The 22,756-nt window shown below is 46.2% G+C and overlaps 1 protein-coding gene across 2 annotated transcripts in view; it reads left to right on the top strand.

Annotated features, from left to right (window-relative positions):
- Positions 1–6,603: 6,603 nt before the first annotated feature.
- The window catches only part of usp43a (ubiquitin specific peptidase 43a), a 429,860-nt gene continuing 413,707 nt past the window's right edge, over positions 6,604–22,756 (top strand). For both annotated transcript variants that reach the window (XM_070857604.1, XM_070857603.1), the window contains exons 1-2: positions 6,604–7,626; positions 16,045–16,182. In XM_070857604.1, the coding sequence (XP_070713705.1) occupies positions 6,910–7,626; positions 16,045–16,182 (855 nt within the window). In that variant the 5' untranslated portion in view covers positions 6,604–6,909. The remainder of the gene's footprint in view (positions 7,627–16,044; positions 16,183–22,756) is intronic.

Here is a 22,756-nt window from a genome sequence, read left to right as displayed (position 1 = left end):
TCTGGGAGGGGGGAAGCGGGAGTCGGGTCGGGTCGGGTCCGGTGGCGGGGGGGTCGGGGGGGAGAAGCAGGAGTCGAGTCGGGTCGGGAGGAAGTAGGAGCTGGGCGTGGGAGGCAGCCTTATGCACGCAGCCCCAGTGAGGCCATTCGGCCAGGGCTAGGGGCTGCGTGCTTCGGGCCCCTCCCACACAGTTTTGGGCGCCTGGAGCTACTGCACACTGTAGCGCGCATGTGCAGAGGTCTCGGCACTGTTTTCAGCGCAGGGACCTAGCTCCGCCCCCTACAGCTCGTGCTGCGTCGCGCCTGACTTGAGAGAACCAGCAGGGAGCCGGAGAATCTGTAAGTTTTTTTAGGCACACTTTGTGGCGCGAAAAACGGGCGTCCAGGCGGCCCAAAACTTGGGCCGATAGTGTGAGCCTTTTTGTGGTTTCACTGCGGACTGTAGTATTATATCATATGAGGTCTGTTAAGAAGATTATCCTGATAAATGTGGTTTAATTCAAAGGCATGCCACTGTGGAACCAATATAAGTTAAAAGACAGTGTGAACCTTAGCTTTTCTAAGCTCAGAGTTGACAATGATCCACATCACACAAGTTTTAAATGACTACTTTGCATCAGTCTTCACTCTAGTAAAATATGCTCAGTTGCTATCACTGCAATGTACAATTGGGACTAAAATTATAAATGTCAAAGTGGATACAGTTGTAATCCTGGAAAGAATAAAGGGTTCCAAATTAGATTGAGTTGCTGGTCCTAACAGCATTCACTCAAGATGTTCAAAGAAATAGGAGCAATGCTAAATGGGCCCCTTTCTTGTATGTTTAACAGCTCGCTGGAATCAGGATTGTTTTAAAGGACCAGAGGGAAGCTAATGTTGTATCAATATTCAAAAAAGGCAACAAGTAGGAATCAGGAAATTGTAGTTGTAAAACACCTGCTGAGTGTTTTCCAGCATTTCCTGTTTTTATTTCAGAAAATTATAAGCCCATTAGCTTGACTTAAATTAGCAGCAAGTTACTGGAAGGGATTATCAGAGGTATGCTGATCAGTCAGCAGAACAGAGAAAGGATTACATAGGATATATGGCACAGAAACAGGCCATTCAACCCAACCGTTCATGCCGGTGTTAATGCTCCACTCGAGCCTCCTCCCGTCTTTCCTCATCTAACTCAATAACCCTCTATTCCCTTCTCCCTCATATGCTTGTCTAGCTCCCCTTATTAGTCTGGTGATTAGTCCGGCTTTTGGAAATGAAGGTCATGTCTCACCAAATCAGAAAATGCTGGAAAGACTCAGCAGACCAGGCAGCATCTGTGGAGAGAGAAACAGAGTTAACATTTCAGGTTGACCTGACGTGTGGAGTATTTCCAGCATTTTCTGTTTTTATTTCCAGCATCCGCAGCAACCTCATTAATAGAGATATACAAACTGAGAAACATACTATTCTAATTGTTATTAGAACAAACCTACTCTTCATGTTCTGAAGTTCTAGATAACTTTGCTGAATTTGGAAAGCATCCTAAAACAATGAAGATTTGAGCTGCAGGCCGTAAAGTAAGAATACTTGCAAAGTAATCCTTTGTATAATAAGAACAGGTCTGATTTATCAGTTCTCTCTATTGCTCTATGATAAAGATGGTGATATGAAAGAAATGGTTCAAAAAGATATGTTTCCAAGGAGAAAATGAAAGTATAGAAGAGAAAGAGGATGGTGGACGAAATCGAAAATCTTTTAATATTGTCTTGCAAATAGAGAACCGAAAAGTGTGTGGTCTTCTCAATATTAGATGGAAGCCTGTAAAGACCATGGGCTAGATTTTACACTTTTGTGCAGATCTCCCCAAAATGGGCTTTATTTCCAGCGTGGGCGGTTAAAATGCGTTTTCAGATCGCTGGCTTGTCGCCCATTCTCAAAGCCCCTAAGTCTCCATTTTTGAAATTGGCCGTTACTGCGAGCGATATGAAATGGACGGTACCAGTAAATCTCTCTGACCTTTTGCCATAAAGTGTTGCCGTCCTTAGCAACGGCATGGCAACGCTCAATTCCCGTGATTAAGGAGGTCAAGAGTCATCATGACATGCGCATAAGAGGAGACAGAGAGCGAGGGAGTGAAGGCTTGTGTGGATGTAGTGTGGCTGCTTTGGGATGAAGGAGGGAGAGTTTAGAGCTTTAGAGCAAATAGGGAAAAATAAATTAGCTGTTACCAGCCAGATATTTGCCCGAATTTAGTGCCTATAATGGAGGGAGAGGAGGAGGCGACACAACACGCTGTGGAGACTGACGCTGGCGAGAGCAGTGAGCTGGGAGAGGAGCACATTGGAGGACGCAAATGAGCGAGGAGGTTCTCGGACGAGATAAATGCCTCCCTCCTGCAGGAGGTCGAGTCACGCTGGGGTGATTTGACCCAGGGAGGACGTGGGAAGCCTACCCTAAAGATATGGGCCGAGATAGCAGAGGTGGTTTTGTTGGCAACCAATGAGGAGTATGAGGGCAACCAATGCCGGAAACGATGGAACGACCTTGTCAGATACGCAAGAGTAAGTATTACATTTATTTACGTACTTATGTATTAATATAACTGCAGCGAAGGTTCACCAGATTGATTCCCAGGATGGCGGGACTGACATATCAAGAAAGATTGGATCAGCTGGGCTTGTATTCACTGGAGTTCAGAAGAATGAGAGGGGATCTCATAGAAACGTTTAAAATTCTGACGGGTTTAGACAGGTTAGATGCAGGAAGAACGTTCCCAATGTTGGGGAAGTCCAGAACCAGGGGTCACAGTCTAAGGATAAGGGGTAAGCCATTTAGGGCCGAGATGAGGAGAAACTACTTCACCCAGAGAGTGGTGAACCTGTGGAATTTTCTACCACAGAAAGTTGTTGAGGCCAATTCACTAAATATATTCAAAAAGGAGTTAGATGTAGTCCTTACTACTAGGGGTATCAAGGGGTATGGCAAGAAAGCAGGAATGGGGTACTGAAGTTGCATGTTCAGCCATGAACTCATTGAATGGCGGTGCAGGCTCGAAGGGCCGAATGGCCTACTGCTGCACCTATTTTCTAAGTTTCTATGTATTGTAGCTCCCCTCCTGAGTGCTCCAGGCATCTAAAGCACTGCTTGAGCACAGTTGTTGTTTTCTGGACCACATTGCGTGTGTCTCTGTGGCTCTGGTTGTATCGCTTCCCCGCCTCAGTTTGGGTGTCACACAAGGGGGTCATCAGCCAGGTGGCTAGGCCATATCGGTTGTCACCAAGCATCCAGCATTGTCCTTGTGGCTGACTCTTAAGCATGTCAGAGACAGCGCTCTCACGCAGGATGTGAGCCTCATCGAAGCTGCCCGGACATTTGGCATTCGCTGCCATTATTATCTGGTTGTGGTCGACAACTAGTTGGACCTTCAGGGAGTGAAATCCTTTTCTGATATGAAAAAGCTCTGGGTCCTGAGAAGGTGCCCGCATGGCGATGTGAGTGCACTGTATTGCTCCCTGCACCCTGGGGAACTTAGCAATGCGGTAAAATGCTCCAGCCTTGTCAGTCTGAGTCTCCATGGTCCTGGGGAAGCTGATAAAGTCCATCCTTCGTGCATACAGGGCCTCCATGACCTGTCTAGTGCAGCGATGTGTGGCATGGTGAGACAGAGGCCCGAAAGGAACTGGACGCATAGAAAGACAGTGCCTCGGTGACCATGACCTCGACCGACAGTGATGTCCTGATGGCAGGCTGCATATCTGGCCTGATGAGCTCGCATATTTCAGTGATCACCACCTTGTGGAAGCGCAGTCTCCGAAGGCAGGTGTGCTCGGACACGTTGAGGTAAGACCTCTTCTCCCTGTAAGTGCGGGGTGTGTATGGTCTGGACCTCCTCCTCATTCTGGCACGTCTTAGATTGGGCACATAATGGTGTGCATTAGATGTTGAGCCATTTGTACTCTGCAGCATCTGCGTATTAATCGATGCAGAGAAATGGCTGGCCCCATTCCAATGAAAGTATAATAGCGATTGATCAGAAGCAATAATTTCCATACTAAAATACACCTACAGTAAATCTGAATCATCCAGAGTCTGAAAATATGTCTGTTGAGATGGTCATTTCACCTGAGAAGAGCTCCAGAGTCAATCTAAACTCCCCCGAAGTTGAAGCAGCCTTTTCAATGAAGCGACCTGCAATTTGAAAAATGGCACCCACACCGCTGTGATTCATTCAGAACAGTTCCACTTTTTCAGAGCGGTGTTTTGGGCGAGCGATATTGTGGGCAAAATGTGTGTGAGATGGTGAAAGTGACGCTGGCCAATCTCCTGGGTGTTAGTTTTGCCAAATGTGATCTTTACGACAAAAAAAGGTGGGCAGTCGGTATTATTGAATCTCAGTGGTAATTACGTGCTGAAAGTAACCCTGGGCGATATTATGGCCGTTGGTTTTGCCCATTCTGATGATTCCGCCCAAAAAAAGTGGGTGGGCGGTATTATTTTTTCTCGGAGTTACGCACATGGGGAAAGTAACACTCAGCGATAAGTGTATGAAAAATGGGCGTCAGCTTCCATTTTGTGGCTAAATGGGCGATATCTGGGCATTACACGTTATTTCAGCGGTAAAATGGACGTTAAGTGGGCGTTATGCATGCAAAAATAATGGAAAATCTAGCCCCATGTGCTTTGTCGCACTGAGGGCCATTGTTGGATTCTGCATTTCAGGATGGTTGTGTGACACAACTTTTAGAAATGGTTCTACACTGGATACTTATTAGAACTCTTGTGTTCTCTGACTGAGGTGCATGGATCCTTGTATCAATCTGGGAATGTAAAGTAGTCCTTCATTCCTTATGGTGTTGTCAGTGGTTCTTTTGTCCTTATAACTGAATTTAGATCCAGTTATTAAAGCTCATTTAAGTTTAAATTGATAAATGTATTAATATTCGTATGGAAAATTTCCACAATAAAAGAAGTTGGTCTACTTTTCAGATATATATCTCTTCAACTTATAGCAATGAAAAAGCGGAAAATACATGGATATTATCAAATATGTTATGATTAGTGATCCCACTCATTGTTGTGCTGTTTTTCGTGGATTTTAACAGTAATTTTGTCTGAAGTCTAAAGTTGGATGAGATTCAAATGTTACAGCACTCTTTGACGCAGCAATGCTTTTCCCACTGAACATTTTATGTTGAAATTGAAGCAACATTTGATCAGCAAATCAAACAGATGCCACAGCCTGGGTTCAACGACAGAGTTGAAGAAAATTCCTCAGCAGTTTGACCTACTCTCACCCTTCCACCGTCTGACTATTACACGCCTGTGTCTACTGATTAACTCTTGCAGAGGATTTTTTCCCCTCTTGTCGTGTGGAATAACAATAATAAAATTCGAACTCAGTTTAGTCACTCGACTGTTCAGGTTTGTTCAATTTGTTTTTAAATGTGTTTGTATCAAATGGTTTTGAATGTACCTGGTTTGTGAAACTTTACAGGGTAAGATCCTGATTTATGTCTCCTTTGTGCTAAGATCTTTGCCATAATGTCAGCTGATCATTTGAACTTACACAGCCACATCGAGAGGAACAACTCCATTAATACTTCTGGGTATCCTTGTGGTAGTTTTTTTTGCACATCAACACCGATGCACACTGCTATGGGCAATTTTAATGATGGTGCCAAGAAATGCTTTTAGCTAGTACAGAGGATGTGGTGTAGGGTGCAGTAGAATGTTACAACTGTGACAAGGGAACTTGTTAGATAGCATGGGGGTGGATTCTTGTGCAAGCCTCTCTTCCACGGCTACCATCGTGCCCGGGTGTCCCTGGAGATAGAGCACGCGGTGTCCACCGGCACGCTCGAGGCCTTCTGCCACAGGTGGGCACCGGAGGGACTGGAGTGCATTATCCCAAGCGGAAACAACATTTTAATTTGATTTATTAAGTTTCATTTAAAATTTGTTATTGGTTATGCCCCTTTTGCTTGACTTTTAATTGGCAATTGCCAGTATTTAAAAGAGTCCCGCCGCACGCAGCTCCACAGCTGTATTGAACCAGTGCCACTCCGACCGCTGGCTTGGGTTTAGTTTGAAGAAAAGCGGAGTTGAAAGGTGCATTTCGGCGGTTTATCCCTCCAAATGAACGTCTCCATTCCAGACACTTCAAAGATATATTTGAGTTCTTTCCAACATTGCTGATGGGACTTATATCAATACAGATAGGAATTCCCGAGTTTGATTTCAGAAATACCCCAAAAAAACAAAAGATAAAATAGTTTTTTTTTAAACACAGTTCACACTTTGTCCATCATCTGCAGGGCACCGCGACATATTAGGAGCGTGCATGTGAAGAGGGTTTGACAAATAAGCTGCAAAAATGGAGCGAGTGCAATGAATCGCAGGGCTCGCGTGTTCGGTGCTGCCGAGTTTACAGCTCGCTCCGCTCAGTGCGAGCGCTGAGACAGAGGCAGGAGCCCGCCGCTGAGTGACAGCCGAGGCTCGGCTTGTGTGCTGCTCCTCAGGCCAGCAGCAGCAGCATTTCCCGTGCAAAAATCCGGGAGGACTGGAGTGGCCGCGGCAGGGCAGGATGGGGCGGAGCAACACACAAGGCACCTCCACCAAACAGCTCCAACTCATTCAAATGATGGTGAGCGACAACATGGAGTCAGGTAACAGCACACCTAGGCTGCACTCGGAATAAAAGGGAGGAGGAAAAGGAGGAGGAGGAGGAAAGGGCTGGATTTGGACTTCAGTGCAACTCCTTTTTTGATGCAAAAAAAAGAAAAGAAACCCAACCCACTCTGGTTTATTTAGCAGTATATCATTACAGAGATGCACACGCATGGAAGTGTGTGAAAGCTCGCCGAGCACTTGCTGTTGCGAGCAGGTCTAGCGGGCGGTGTGCAGGTGATGGAGCCGCAGTGAGAGTCCGGAGATGGACAGCGCGGCGCCGGCGGCGGGAGGAGCGGACAAGGTCGGCGGCAAGACCACCTCCAAGACCAAGCTGCCCAAGGGGAAGCGCAGGAAATCCTTCTCGGGCAAACTCTTCAGGAGGAGGTCGCTGCGGTCGGTGGGCAGCTTCGTGAGGGGGGTCTTCAAAACTTTGTTCACTTTGGCTCCCTTTGGAGACGCGGAGGGAGGCAGAGCGGGAGAGAAGGAGAAGGAGGAGGAGGATGGGGAGGAGGAGGATGAGGAAGAGGACGACGGAGGCTTCAGGGACGGAGTCGTCACCCTGGCCACTTGCGGCGAAGCGGGGACCCAGAGCCCCGGGGAATCCCCCGCCCACAAGAGCCAGTCGCTGCCCCGGCTACAGCCGCAGCCCCAGGCAGGTTCGGGGCGGCAGCGGGTGTCCTGGAGCCCCGGTGACAAGACCCCCGGCGTGCTGGGCTTGAAGAACCACGGCAACACCTGCTTTATGAACGCCGTGGTGCAGTGCCTGAGCAACACCGAGCTGTTCGCCGAGTACCTGGGCTTGGAGCAGTACCGCGCCGAGCTACAGCAGCTGCGAGCCCACGGCACGGTGCGGGCCGGCGGGGGCCCGGGGCCGGAGGCGGGGGCTCAGTCCCGGGCTGAAGTCACCGAGCAGCTGGCCGCGCTGGTCCGCGCGCTCTGGACCCTCGACTACACGCCGCAGCTGTCCGTGCAGTTCAAGGTAGGCAGCTCCGGGAGGGCGGGCGGCCCGCACACCTGGGCAAGTGTCTGACAGCAACACCGGGCAACTTGTAGAGGGGAGGATTGAGGCAACTTGGAGTGAGGTGGGGGGTCTACTTATAGTGGGGGGACGGAGTGAGGTGGGGGGTCTGCTTGTAGGAGGGGGGGGGAGAGAGAGAGAGAGATTGGGGCTACTAGTGAGGGGGGACTACTTGTAGTGAGGGGAGATTGGGGCAACTTGGCGTGAGGGGGGAGATTGGGGCAACTTCTGTGGGCATCTCTCCTCTTTCCCCCCCCCCCCCCACACACGAAGTTGCCCCAACCTCCCCCCACACACAAGAAGTTGCCCCAACCTCCCCCCACACACACGAAGTTGCCCCAACCTCCCCCCACACACAAGAAGTTGCCCCAACCTCCCCCCACACACAAGAAGTTGCCCCAACCTCCCCCCACACACAAGAAGTTGCCCCAACCTCCCCCCACACACAAGAAGTTGCCCCAACCTCCCCCCACACACAAGAAGTTGCCCCAACCTCCCCCCACACACAAGAAGTTGCCCCAACCTCCCCCCACACACAAGAAGTTGCCCCAACCTCCCCCCACACACAAGAAGTTGCCCCAACCTCCCCCCACACACAAGAAGTTGCCCCAACCTCCCCCCACACACAAGAAGTTGCCCCAACCTCCCCCCACACACAAGTAGTTGCCCCAACCTCCCCCCACACACAAGTAGTTGCCCCAACCTCCCCCCACACACAAGAAGTTGCCCCAACCTCCCCCCACACACAAGAAGTTGCCCCAACCTCCCCCCACACACCACAAGTTGCCGGAGATTGGGGCAACTCGGAGTGAGGGGGGGGTCAACTTGGGGCAACTCGGAGTGAGGGGGGGAGATTGGGGCAACTCGGAGTGAGGGGGGGAGATTGGGGCAACTCGGAGTGAGGGGGGGAGATTGGGGCAACTCGGAGTGAGGGGGGAAATTGGGGCAACTCGGAGTGAGGGGGGGAGATTGGGGCAACTCGGAGTGAGGGGGGGAGATTGGGGCAACGCGGAGTGAGGGGGGGAGATTGGGGCAACTCGGAGTGAGGGGGGAGATTGGGGCAACTCGGAGTGAGGGGGGGAGATTGGGGCAAATCGGAGTGAGTGGGGGAGATTGGGGCAACTCGGAGTGAGGGGGGGAGATTGGGGCAACTCGGAGTGAGGGGGGAGATTGGGGCAACTCGGAGTGAGGGGGGAGATTGGGGCAACTCGGAGTGAGGGGGGGAGATTGGGGCAACTCGGAGTGAGGGGGGGAGATTGGGGCAACTCGGAATGGAGTGGGAGATTGGGGCAACTCGGAGTGGGGGGCGTGATGGGGGGAGGAACGTGTAGGTGAGGGGGGAGGAACGTGTAGGTGAGGGGGGAGGAACGTGTAGGTGAGGGGGGCCTACTTATAGTGGGGAATATATAGTGAGGGAGGGCAACTTGTAGTGAGGGGGGAGATTAGGGCAACTTGGAGTGTGGGGGTTGAGCAGGCCGCTGACTGGGGGGGGGGGGCCTGTGGCTGGCTCGGTGGTGACAGTGAATTGGGGGAGGGGGGGCTTCGTATTGAAGGTGAGTGGCGGAAGGGGGGATCCATGGTGATCGTGAAGGTGGGGGCTCGGTGCTGACTGAATTGGGGGGGGGGGGGGCTCGGTGCTGACAGTGAATGGTGGAGCTCACAGTTTAAATAGAATTAATAGTGAAGTTTCCTAAATCTCAATTTTTACAATGCTGAAAAAAGTTCTTGATGAGGAAAAGTGAACATTTTGTTTCAATTTAACTCCAAATATTAAGTATGGTGCAGGTCTATCAGTTTAAAAACAATGGATGAGGTTGCGAAAAGATTTGGTTTTGATGGAAACATGTTAAATAATCACCACAAAGTAAAAAATCTGATAGCGAAGATATAGCTTCAATCCATGTGATTTCCCAAACAGCTGTTGTAACTGATAGTTGCTTACTGTTTCTGATCATGGAAGGTTTGGCTATTGACCAGAAATTTTAATCTGTTTCTGTAATCTCCAGTTAATTTTCAGGGCAGTGCTTTAATATCTGTCATTACTCAATGGCTAATAATCATGCTTGGAATTAAAAAAAATACTGCACTCTTCCTAATACAATATTCTTAAATTGTCACCAGCAATCAGTGCTTAATGACTGCATCCTAATTTTTAATGTTTTTTTTTCACCATCCTACAAATTCGAATTTGCATCAGTGATACAAATAAAATGTCTATGCACGTTATTTCTGTAGGTTGCTTTATTGAAAGCAATGCTGCAAGTTTGAAAAGTTACATTGATTTTGCCTCTCGAGTTCCAAATTGAAAGTGCAACTTCTCCTGATTTAACACATGTAATTTGCAAAATGGGTGTGGGAAATTCAAAAGGAGTAGAGAGGAAAACATTTATTCGCCACTGTTACAAAGAATGAATAGAGCCCTGAGATTTTCTTCAAATGGGGTTCCTGTAAGTAATTGTGTCAATTATCTATTGTTGCAATATTCACACTATGTAGACCTCCACGGAGTTGTGCTGCACATAGCAGTTTTGGAGCAGTCCCTGCAACAGCTTTCCCTAGTGACACCAGAGCTCCGCATATGAATTTTCACACTAACCGAGCTCTTCTCACCGGCTTCTGGTTAAAATTTATTAGAAGAGTGACAATGCCTCCTAACATTAAAAATTGAATTTAATGGACTCCCCTGTAACTTTCAAACTTGTTTTTTTTCCATTGTGCTGCAATTGTATTGCAGTGGGTGCACAGCTGCTTTGTGGGAATAGTCCAGCACCTCTTGGCCAAGGTGTATTACACGCACATGTAGCTTCTGAAATTTAATGGACTTGTTAATTTCAGTCGCATATTTACTGGTGTTTGTATTTTGCTCCATTTTATCAATCGGGTGGCAAGTTTCTAAGAAAACACATTAATGAATTTCTATACCTCCTGAATTATTTTACAAAAAAAATAAAGTCTCGTGTATGGCTGCTGCTGCTTTGTGTTCAGTGTCAAGAGTCAATGCAGACAACTAGTCGTCCATTCCTTGCACTGCATGGGAGGTATAGAGCACAGCAATGTGCATGTGTTCTAACATCCCCTCTTTTTTTTTAAAAAAACTATATTAAAACAGGCCCACTAAATCTTGTACCCCATGAACTCATAAGGGACATTCAGGTTGTGGGACCTTCTATGTGTTTTTTCCTCAACAGCTCTACCTGTGCTAAAGCTACAGCTTAAACCCCTTTCCCACAAAGCCAAACCTACTCCTGGGCTCCCCCTGCCCTAGCTCTGAACTCACATCCTTTTCTAGTTTCTCGCCTATCTCCCTTCATGCCCTCTCCAAGTTCATCTTGTCCATGAGACCCATATCCAGCTCCCTTGACCCCATTCCCACTAAAGTGGTGATGACCCAACTTCCCTTCTTGCTGTGCCAACTAATATTGTAAAAGGTTCCCTCTCCACAGGTACTGTTCCTCTCCCTTTCAAAATTGGCATCAATCAGGTTTCCGCCCCTCCCACAACTCCAAAATTGGCTGGCTAACTAACAGAAAGCAGAGAGTCGGGATAAATGGGTCCTTTTCGGGTTGGAAATCGGTGGTTAGTGGTGTGCCACAGGGATCGGTGCTGGGACCACAACTGTTTACAATATACATAGATGACCTGGAAGAGGGGATAGAGTGTAGTGTAACAAAATTTGCAGATGACACACAGATTAGTGGGAAAGCGGGTTGTGTAGAGGACACAGAGAGGCTGAAAAGAGATTTAGATAGGTTAAGCGAATGGACTAAGGTTTGGCAGATGGAATATTATGTCGGAAAATGTGAGGTCATCCACCGGGGGGGGGGGGGGGGGACGACAGTAAAAGGGAATATTATTTGAATGGGGAGAAATTACAACATGCTGAGGTGCAGAGGGACCTGGGGGTCCTTGTGCATGAAACTCTTTTTGGAGTTCACCTGCAAAAACATAAAACATTAAACGGTGCCACCCGACCTGGGTGACACTCCAGACATTTACAAGGCCCTTTTTTTCCCCCCCTTTTTTTTGTTTTTTTTTGTGTTTTTCTCTTTTTTGTTTTTTTTTTTGGGCACTAAAATCACAATTTTCCCCAGTGCCCCCTATAAAAGGGAAGGGGGACACTAAAAGCACCGGCAATTAAAACAAATTAAACTTAAAAAAAACGTAAAATCAAATTAAAATTTGGTTGCCGGGCGTGATGATGCACTCCAGTCCCTCCGGTGCCCACCTCTCGCGGAAGGCCGCGAGCGTACCGGTGGACACCGCGTGCTCCATCTCCAAGGACACCCTGGACCGGATGTAAGAGCGGAAGAGAGGCAGGCAGTCAGGTTGAACGACCCCCTCGACCGCCCGCTGCCTGGACCGGCTGATGGCACCCTTGGCCGTGCCCAGGAGCAGTCCTACGAGGAGGCCTTCGGACCTACCCGCTCCCCTCCGCACAGGGTGCCCAAAGATCAGGAGAGTGGGACTGAAGTGCAGCCAGAATTTCAGGAGCAGCCCCTTCAAATAATAAAACAGGGGCTGCAACCTTGTGCATTCCATAAAAACATGGAACACGGACTCTTCCAGACCGCAGAAATTGCAGGCGGCCTGGGAGTCCGTGAACCGGCTTAAAAATTTGTTGCACGGCACTGCTCCGTGCACCACCCTCCAGGCCAAGTCCCCGATGAATAGTGGGAGGACCCCTGCGTAGAGTGCCCTCCATCGGGGACCCCCGCCTCCTCCGGACGGCAAGATGGTACGCCATGGCGTGTCCGGACGGCCGGCGAGGATGGCAAAGTTGAGGGTGTGCAGGAGCAGCCCGTACAGGAAACCCCTCCGCGCGGAACTGAAAGGCACGGAGGGGATTTCCCCGAGGCGGCTCAAGTTGTGAGGCGCTGGCCCCCGAGGGAGGTTCCGGGGTTTGGCGCCGATGAGGAATTCCGTCCGGACGGGGGTCAGTTCGGACGGGATCTCCCCACGTGCTTGAGCCTCCTCGATGCACCTAACGGAGTCAGGGCCCAGAGCTGTTTTTAGCGACTCGATGGCATCGGCCGCGTGGCGGACGTTGGCAGAATTTAGGCGCCGCGCCAGCGTGTCTGGCGCCATCCAGCCCGCTCCTCCGCCATCGAGCAGGTCCCTGACCCTGGTCACCTCACCAGCCACAGCCCTCTCTTCCAACCGCCACATAAAACCTCGGCCGTGGAGGTACGGATTCCCGAGCAGCGGTTCCTGCAGGACGGCCGCCACTCCAGCCGGCGGAGAGCTGCGCTTGGTGGAGACTTTGTTCCAGACCCTGATGAGTTCCCTGTAAAAGACAGGCAGCTCCCGGAGGGCGGTCCTCGCACCCCCCAAGTTCACAAACTGCGTGTCATAATTGAGGTCGCGCTGCTGGCGGAAGAAATACGACGCCAGAGCACACCACCTAGGAGGGGGCTCGACGTAAAGGTATCTCTGCAGGGTCTGAAGACGGAAAGTCGCGAGCTGGGCGCTGACGCACACCAACGACTGACCGCCCTCCTCAAGCGGGAGACTCAAGACCGCGGCAGAGACCCAGTGCTTCCTGTTGTTCCAGAAGAAGTCCACCAGCATCTTCTGTATCTTGGCGACAAACGCAGGGGGAGGGGTCAAAGTGACCAGCCGGTACCACAACATTGCGGCCACCAGCTGGTTTATGACTAGCGCTCGACCCCTGTAGGACAGCACTCGGAGCAGTCCTGTCCAGCGCCCTAGGCGAGCGGCGACCTTGGCCTCCAGCTCCTGCCAGTTCGCCGGCCAGGCTCCCTCGTCGGGGCTAAGGTAGACTCCCAGATAGAGGAGATGGGTTGTGCTCCAGGCAAAAGGCCTGAGCTCCTCCGGCAGGGAGTCCACCCGCCACTGACCCACCAGGAGCCCGGAACATTTCTCCCAGTTGATCCTGGCGGAGGACGCGGCCGAGTAAATCTCCTGGCACTCACGCATCCTCCGCAGGTCAGCGGGATCCTCTACCGCGAGGAGCACGTCATCGGCGTAAGCCGAGAGGACGACCTCCACGCCCGGCCCTTGCAGAGCCAGTCCCGTCAACCTCGTCCGCAAGAGGCGCAGGAAAGGCTCCACGCAAACGGCGTATAACTGGCCGGACATGGGGCATCCCTGGCGCACCCCTCTCCTAAAGCGAAGGGGCGCCGTCAAGGACCCGTTAACCTTAATCAGACACTCCGCGGCGGCGTACAAAAGTCGGATCCGGGCGACGAAATGCGTCCCGAACCCGAAAGCGCGCAGAGTTCCGAGCAGATAGTCGTGATCCACCCTGTCGAACGCCTTCTCTTGGTCGAGGGATAGGAAGGCGACCGACAGACCAGCCTCCTGGGAACAATGGATGAGGTCCCGGACCAGATGGATGTTTCCTTGTGCATGAATCCCAAAAGGTTAATTTGCAGGTGCAGCAGGTAATCAGGAAGGCGAATGGAATGTTGGCCTTCATTGCGAGAGGGATGGAGTACAAAAGCAGGGAGGTCCTTCTGCAACTGTACAGGGTATTGGTGAAGCCGCACCTGGAGTACTGCGTGCAGTTTTGGTCACCTTACTTAAGGAAGGATATACTAGCTTTGGAGGGGGTACAGAGACAATTCACTAGGCTGATACCGGAGATGAGGGGGTTACCTTATGATGATAGATTAAGTAGACTGGGTCTTTACTCGTTGGAGTTCAGAAGGATGAGGGGTGATCTTATAGAAACATTTAAAATAATGAAAGGGATAGACAAGATAGAGGCAGAGAGGTTGTTTCCACTGGTCGGGAAGACTAGAACTAGGGGGCACAACCTCAAAATACGGGGAGCCAATTTAAAACCGAGTTGAGAAGGAATTTCTTCTCCCAGAGTGTTGTGAATCTGTGGAATTCTCTGCCCAAGGAAGCAGTTGAGGCTAGCTCATTGAATGTATTCAAATCACAGATAGATAGATTTTTAACCAATAAGGGAATTAAGGGTTATGGGGAGCGGGTGGGTAAGTGGAGCTGAGTTCACGGCCAGATCAGCCATGATCGTGTTGAATGGTGGAGCAGGCTCGAGGGGCTAGATGGCCTACTCCTGTCCCTAATTCCTATGTAACACAGCACTAACCGAACTCTCACGTTATTCTCTGTGACTGAGAATGGAGTATTTTCTGTTCCTGACTTCTCTACCTTTTGAAACAGTCGATCATACCTTCCTTACCTGTCTTGCATGTTCTGTTCAAAGGCTTTTCCTGGGATCATCCAGTACGTTTTGCACTCCTTGGCCTCTTGTTCAGTGGAAGTTTGGACTTTAAGCATAAAAGCAGTACGAATTAATAATGGATTTTGATATTCCATTCATCATTTGGCCGTGGGAAGATGGCATTTATTTATTTGAGATCTTCAACAAAGCCCACTGTTCATAATGACACTGGTTTTACTTACTTTTTGGGTCCTTTTTCAAATAATAAAACTTCTAGTTTTCCTGCCAGAACCACCACCTAATCAATCTTCAGAATGATTTTAGTTGGCAATCTGCTACCATGCTCTTTGGATTTGGTGCAAGTTTATATCCCCTCCAGCCCAAGAGTTTCAACACACCTTTCCACAACACCCTTGGTCAGAACCTTCTGCTTTGTAGCATTTTTATCAAGCTGAATGGACAAAATATTTGCCATTTATGGCAAAAAAGTGATGATCGATATGAAAAGTGTGACTGTGTGTCACGAGAAACCACTTTCCATTCATTTTCTAGAATCAAATTTGAATTGCATGGAAATTTCAGGAGCCAACTGGCATGTGCCCTCCGCCTTGATTTCGGTTCACTATTTTCCATAAGTTGAAGGCCAATTAGCATTTTGATCAGGAAAATCAAACTACTCCTTTGTGATTATATTGAAAAAATGGTGATTAAGACAATACCGCTGTAAAATAATTTATGAATTTAGTAATATGACCTGTATAACGAGTATACAATGCAGAATTTGTTCTCGATCTGCTCTCAATGATAAGTTGCAAGTATTTTTTTTGTTAAAATGCAGTTTATTGGAAGTTTTTTTTTAAGCAAATGAAGTGCCCTGGTTAGTTGCTGGAAACACCCGGCAGATCTGTCGGCATTCAATATAGAAGAGATGGTTAACATTTCACTTTGGATCTTTCATCAACATTCTTTGGATACTGGCAGAACTGTGCATTTCCAACGCTTCCTGTTTTTATTTCAGATATCCAGCATTCACTGTTTCGCTGTTCATCTCCACTGGGAGACAGTGTTACCAGGGTAGTTCATCTCATGTTTATTATTTCTGTTGCACAAGTGATTTCTGGACTGTTTGCTGACTAACTCCAAGGGTTTTAACGACTATGACTTTTCACCTTTTCAAACACTGCGGGCCTGTCTTGTTTTAATAAAGAATGTTTGTTTTATTTCAGAACATAGTAGCGAAATATGGGTCCCAATTTCGTGGGAATTCTCAGCACGATGCACTTGAGTTCCTTCTGTGGTTACTGAACAGAGTTCATGAAGATCTCAATTGTTCACCCAACAAAAAGTCGAAGCCTTCTATTAAGGTGAGTTAACACAGCCTGCTTGGTTCATTTATTACCCATGTCTCTTCTTACAAGCTACACAGTGTTTTATTTAGAAGGACACAATGGACAATTGCAAATTGCAGAAATGAGAAATCGTCTGGTTGAATTGTTAAAAGTATTCCCCCAAAAAGTTCAATAAATATGCATTAATCAAATGTTCTGGACATGTATTCTTCCTGTAACATTTATTTATATACAAGTACAGCGCCTAAAATCTGGAACCCTCGGGATTGAGGCCGTCCCGGTTTCCGGACTTTCGATTTGTTTTCTGACGTCATGAATCCGGAAACATCTGAGCTCAAGTTCAGGTATTTCCAGATTTCGGAACGACAAAGCAGTGTGTTGGGGGAGAATCCAGCCGAAGAGCTGTTCGGGCCGGCTGGCCCTGCCGAGGAGGTCGTCGTTGGGCTGGCCCTGCTGACGAGGTCGTTGGGCGGGGCCCTGGCGTGAGGCAAGGGCAGCGGCGGTGGGATGATGCCGAGGTCGGACAGCGGTGGGGCCCAGAGATCGGCATGGCCATCTGGACTGGACTCCGGATGACCCTACCGTCGATCGGTCTGGAGTCCAGATTCTGCATCATTCTGGATTTCGGAACTCCAGATTCTCGACGCTGCATGTGTGTGTATGTATGTATGTATGTGTGTGTGTGTGTGTGTATATATATATATTCATTTGGTATATATGTTTTAAACAACATATGGCTTTAAATATTTTACTATTTGCTAAGTAGTGATAATTACAGGAATAAAACAAATTCCAGAAATATAACTAATTTATTCAAAGCTTTAATTGTGTAATTAACTTTACACGATAGACAGAACAGTGTATTATAATTATTGTTGCAGATAAAACGTATATTGGCTATGAATGATAGTTTTTTTTGGTATGATGTGGCATAAAATAGATGACAATTATGCATTCTATTCATAACTTTTCATAACTACCATGTTTATTGAGCTGTGAAATTATAGCAGGCGTATAGTGAACAACACTGCAATATGGAGCAGAGTATGGCAGCACAGTTTGCGTAAGCACCAATACGTGGTGCCATGGAGAGTGCAACATGGGCTCTCTGTTCTCTGACACAGCTGCCTCAGACACCATTACTTTAAAATTGCACTTTGCAAATAGGTAACTTATTTGTGTGAAATTCCTTTTTTCGTTATTTTGATAGAGGTGTACGTCGACCCATTTATTGTAATAGTCACACGTCATAACTTCAAAGCCCCCATGTGGAGCAGATGAAACAAAGTAACTAAACCAGAAGATGCTTTTTAGCATTTCCTCTTCACAAAATGAAGGCCTTTGGTTTCCATGAAACTGGAAAAAGAACATAGTGGGGATCTAAAGTTTTCCTTCGGTGTCTGTAGTATTTATCTGAAGATGTCTATGGATAAGTGCCTGTTTGTGATGGTACTTGGTTTCTCCATAAATACCGGAGCAAACTGTTTAATATCTGCTGATTGCTCTAACCAGTTCGAATGTCTCAAAAGTCAGGAACCAAGAGAACATGATTGTTGCGTTTCATGATGTAGGATAATGGCAGGAAATAACATTGTTATAGTTCCCACATGAGAAGGGTTCCATGATCTCAGTCTTCCATTAATTAGACCTTGCATTATGTCACATGTGTTTTTTAATCTTGTGAAGACATTGAATAATTATTGATGTCTTATTCTCCATGTGGGACTGAGCATAAAGTTTAGATTTAGCATTTTATTTGTCCTTTATTAAAACATTTCTGACATGCTCGTATATTTCAAAATGCCCTTATTGTATTCGAAAGTTCTATTTCTGTTCACATTTTAGTTTGCTGGAAAATGTCAGTTTGTATTCGGGTAGATTTTACATTTATTAACTGTGCATCCTTGTGTTTTAGCTGAGTAATCTGATCATAGACTTTGTGATTTGATACTTCGTGGCAAGGTACAGATTAGTGGCCAATGTTAAAAAATATGAAGCAAATCACATCGACTTGTGTCAGATATGTAAAGTGTGCAGTATCTGTACAAAAGCTGTGTGCCCAAGAATTGTTTTTCCATTTCCACCTGTAGGTGTACCTTCTGTGGCAGGTTTTAGTCCATGTTGGGACATTTGTGTTCGGCATTCATCTGTGTTTATTTTGTGCTTAAGAATGCATTCCAAGTTTTAAAAAATACCCCTGGTTTGCACATTGTGAAAATGAATACTGCACCTTCTAAGCAACTATTCCTGATAAATTGCTTTTCTAGTAATTCTTGTACTAATTATACTGTGACACTTTTCAAATTATTTTGGTTGGGTAACATTTTCACAATTATACAAGCAATTGGTTTAATCTGATTTGAGAATATGATTCAGCAAATCACATTTGATTCTCGTATCCTTCGGAGAAAGAATCCACTTTACATCAAGAAGCATGTTTGCATGATTTGGTTGCAAAATTTGTCTTTTAACCAGTTTTAGAAACTTGTTTTTCTAAAAAAAAAAGGCAAATAAGGCTACTAAAGCAATTGCAACCTTACTGTTTACAATATTTGATTTCCATGTCCTCCATCCATTGTGAGAATAGAGAGGCTTGAGTAATGGAATGGAAGATTAAATTTAATACAAACGTAAATAGTGCACATTGAAGGTGAAAATAGGAAGATGTATTCCATGATTGGTGCCCAACTAACTCAGGATGACATTGAAATAAGAGCTAGGAGTTTTAGTAGACTTGATGTTCAACATATCCAGCCAATGCAAAGCAGCAAGCATCAAAACCGATAGGATGTTGAACTATAGCCAAAACATAGGATTACATAAGAGATATGGCACAGAAACAGCCATTCAGCCCAACCAGTCCATGTCGACGTTTATGCTCCACTCGAGCCTCCTCACATCTTTCCTCATTTAAATCTATCTGCATAACCCTCTATTCTCTCTTCTCTCATGCTTGTCTCACCTCCCCTTAAAATGCATCTATGCTATTCGCTTCAACTACTCCCTGTTGCACATTTTCACCACTCTTTGGGTAAAGAAGTTTCTTCTGAATTCCCTATTGGATTTCTTGGTGACTATCTTATACTGATAACCTCCTAGTTATGCTCTTCCCCGCAAGTGGAAACATTTTCTCCGTATCCATTCTATCAAAACCTTTCATAATTTTAAAGACCTCTATTTGGTCACTCCTCAGCCTTTTTTCAAGTGAAAAGAAACCTATCCTATTCATCCTTTCATAATATGTATACCCTCGCATTTCTGGTATCCTTATAAATCTTCTCTGCACCTTCTCCAGTGCCACTATATCCTTTTTTATAACATGGTAACCAGAACTGTATGTAGTACTTGTAAGTGTGGTCTAGCCAAGTTTTGATGCAGGTTTAGCATAACTTCCTTACTTCAATTCTGTACCTCAAGAAATAAATCCTAGTGCTTGTTTTTTTTTATGGACTTGCTAACCTATGTCACAACTTTTATTGATTTGTGTATTTGTACTCTGAAATCCCTTTGTTCCTTTACCCCACCGAGACTCGTGACCTCCCTATTCTTCCTCACAAAATGTCATACCTCACATTTATCGGTGTTGAACTTCATTTGCCAATTATATGCCCATTCTGCAAGTTTATTAATGTCTTCCTGTAATTTGTTGCAGTCCTCCTCAGTATTGACTCTCGCCTCAATTTGGTGTCATCCGCAAATTTAGAAGTTGTGATTTTGATTCCAAAGTCCAAATAGTTAATATAAATTGTGAACAACAGTGGTCCCAGCACGGATCCTAGTGGAACACCACTACCCACCTTTTACCCCTACTCTTTGCTTTCTGTCTTGAAGCTAGCTAGATATTCATTCTGCTACTTGTCCCCGACTCTGCATTCTCTGACCTTCTAAATCAGTCTATTATGGGGTACCTTATCAAATGCCTTTTGAAAATCTAGACTATTTACATTTGCATTACCATTGTCTACTCTCTCTCTTACCTCTTCAAAAAATTCAATGAGGTTGGTCAAGCAAGACTTTCCCTTTTGAAATCCATGCTGACTATTCGTTGTTATATTTTGGTTTCTAGATGTTCTTCTACTTTCTCCTTTAGTTGGGATTCTATTATTTTTCCCACCACCGATGTTAAGCTGACTGGTCTATAATTCCCTGGACGTGTTCTATCCCTCATCTTAAATATAGGTATTACATGAGCGATCCTCGAGTCATCTGGTACAATACCTTTTTCTAACATTATTAAATATGTGTAGTAATGCCTCTGCTATCTCTCCCCTTGATTCTTTTAAAATGCGTGGATGCAATCCATCCGGATCAGAGGTTCTATCCTGAGTTTGATTAGTTTATTTAATATATCCCCTCTTTATTTTAAATGTAATTATCTCACTACTAATCTCATCATCCAATGTTTCCCATTGCTGTTGTCATTTTTTGCCAATACTGTTGCCCATTTTATTTTTCCAAGTTCTATTCTCAGCCCCTCAAAATCAGCTTTTCTCCAATCTATTATCCTGGTTTTCATCATACTTGTGTTTTTCTCAATTATCATAAAGCATATTATATTATGGTCACTATTTCCTCGATATTCCCCTATTTTTATTTCTCATTCATTCCTCATTACTAGATCCAATAGCGAATCCTCCCTTTTTAAGTATTGCGTTGGAAAGGAGTCCTGTACACACTGTAGGAACTCCATTCCCTGATCCCCTTTACCTACCTCTTCTGCCCAATTAATATCAGGGTAGTTGAAATCCTTTATGATGATTCTGTTTTTTACTCATTTCCCTAATTTGTCTGCATATTTCTTCCTCCACCTCCCTTCCTCTATCGGGTGGTCTGTAAACTACCCCAATTAGTGTGATTGATCCTTTATCTTTTATCTCTATCTATACGGATTCTATTTTTGTCTTGCTGATAGCTGCATCACTTTTTTCTACTCCCGTTATGTTATCGACACAACAAGGTAGATTTTGACTTTGTGTGATAGTGAATCAGCAGCCTGTTTTACATCTCTTATTTTCATGATAAAAAATCAGATGTAGTAAAACAGGCTGCTCATTGGGGTAGATTTTGACTTTCAGGTGGAATGAATTCCCAGCTAGAATAGTGGATGCAAAAGCCCTGGAATCATTTAAGAATCAAGATGTTGGAATGAGCATGAGTGGAGGGTCATTTTGGATGGATGAACTGAGAAGGGCCGAATGGCCATCTTCATCTGTAATTATTTTGTGATCTGGTGACTTCATTGCAATTGACACAATGCTGCACCATAACTGGCCAATAATTGGAGGTTAGTTTTGCAAGCTGGCTGATCTTCGTATATTCCTTCTTTCCCCTTCATGTTCTGTCCCACCCCAGCTACTGGGAGCCGAGACGAAATGCTCCATCAGGAGTGGTGACCTAGCGGGAAACCAAGCTGCGTTCACAGTCTAGACTGCAAATTAAAAGTCCTCCCCTTTTCCATCATGAATTGAATGCAGTGCTTTGCAAAAAAAACTACCAGGCAATCGTGAAAATTTCAGGACAAACTGCTATATTGGGATCACATGATCTGAATGGCTGAACGTGGTACAAATATTTGGAAATGCTTTTTGTAGCTACTGTATCACATATTTTAGCCTGATACTCTGGTGTGTTTTATTGAAGTGCAGCTTTATAAAATAGTTTTACAATTTAAAAAAAAACTGCTGCTTTAAAAGATGATTCTGGAATGGGTTTTTTTGGTCTGTTGGGAGTCGACATTTAACTAAGCCGCTCAGAGCAGAAGGTCTGAAGCTTCATTTGCAGTCTGCGTGGTGTGAGCTGATCTCTGCCTGGGTGGCAGGAACAGTGTTGCAATCGTGGCTCAGTGTCAAGTGAAGCGCATTGGGACATTTTACTACGTTAAAGGTGCTGTATAAATCCAAGTTGTTGTTGCAATGTAGTGCTAGTTTTTTTTTGGCGGGGGAGCTGGGGCGAGAATTCATGCTACTCATTACTAAACAATGATGTTGCTTGTAAATGCACATATGTTGATTTCGGGTGAGGATTGGATCTGGTTTGGCTGTGGTGTTCCCCAAAGTCGAATATCTTGCCAACGCTCTCCATCTCGCCCCAGCTGTGTAGGCTGGCTACTTGGGAAGGGTACTAGAGTGCATGTGGAACCGTACCGCAGTAGGAGTTAACACTTTCTAGACAGAAAGGAGCTAAAGTGGCAACGGGAATTTAATTTTGTCTAAATTCAACTTTTCTTTCCAGTCCTCCCAAAGGCACCGACATTTGCGAGGAAATTACTCATCCTCACGGCCATTTTTCAGTGAATGCTGGCAGGCTACCTGACTACTATCCAAATAGCTTCATGACTTTGCTGTCGAGGTTCTTGAAATCAGCGCACATCCTTTTTGAGAGATTGCCAAAAAGTAATGACTTGATAAAGGAAACGTGGGTGGGGAGGGGGAGGGGGAGGGGGTGGTTGGTGCGATGTTCATGTCACAAGGTTTCATGTACATATGAAGTGTTTTTTTTAAAAAAGATATCTCTTATGAAGGACCCATAATAATCTGCACTATATCACATGCCGTGGTATTGTTGAGAAAGTTTTAAAGAAGATTGAATG

The sequence above is a fragment of the Pristiophorus japonicus genome, chromosome 16, assembly GCF_044704955.1.
Source record: "Pristiophorus japonicus isolate sPriJap1 chromosome 16, sPriJap1.hap1, whole genome shotgun sequence".
In the NCBI taxonomy this organism is placed as follows: domain Eukaryota; kingdom Metazoa; phylum Chordata; class Chondrichthyes; family Pristiophoridae; genus Pristiophorus; species Pristiophorus japonicus.
Note: the sequence above shows the minus strand (reverse complement) of the source record. Positions and strands in the feature narration are given on the sequence as shown.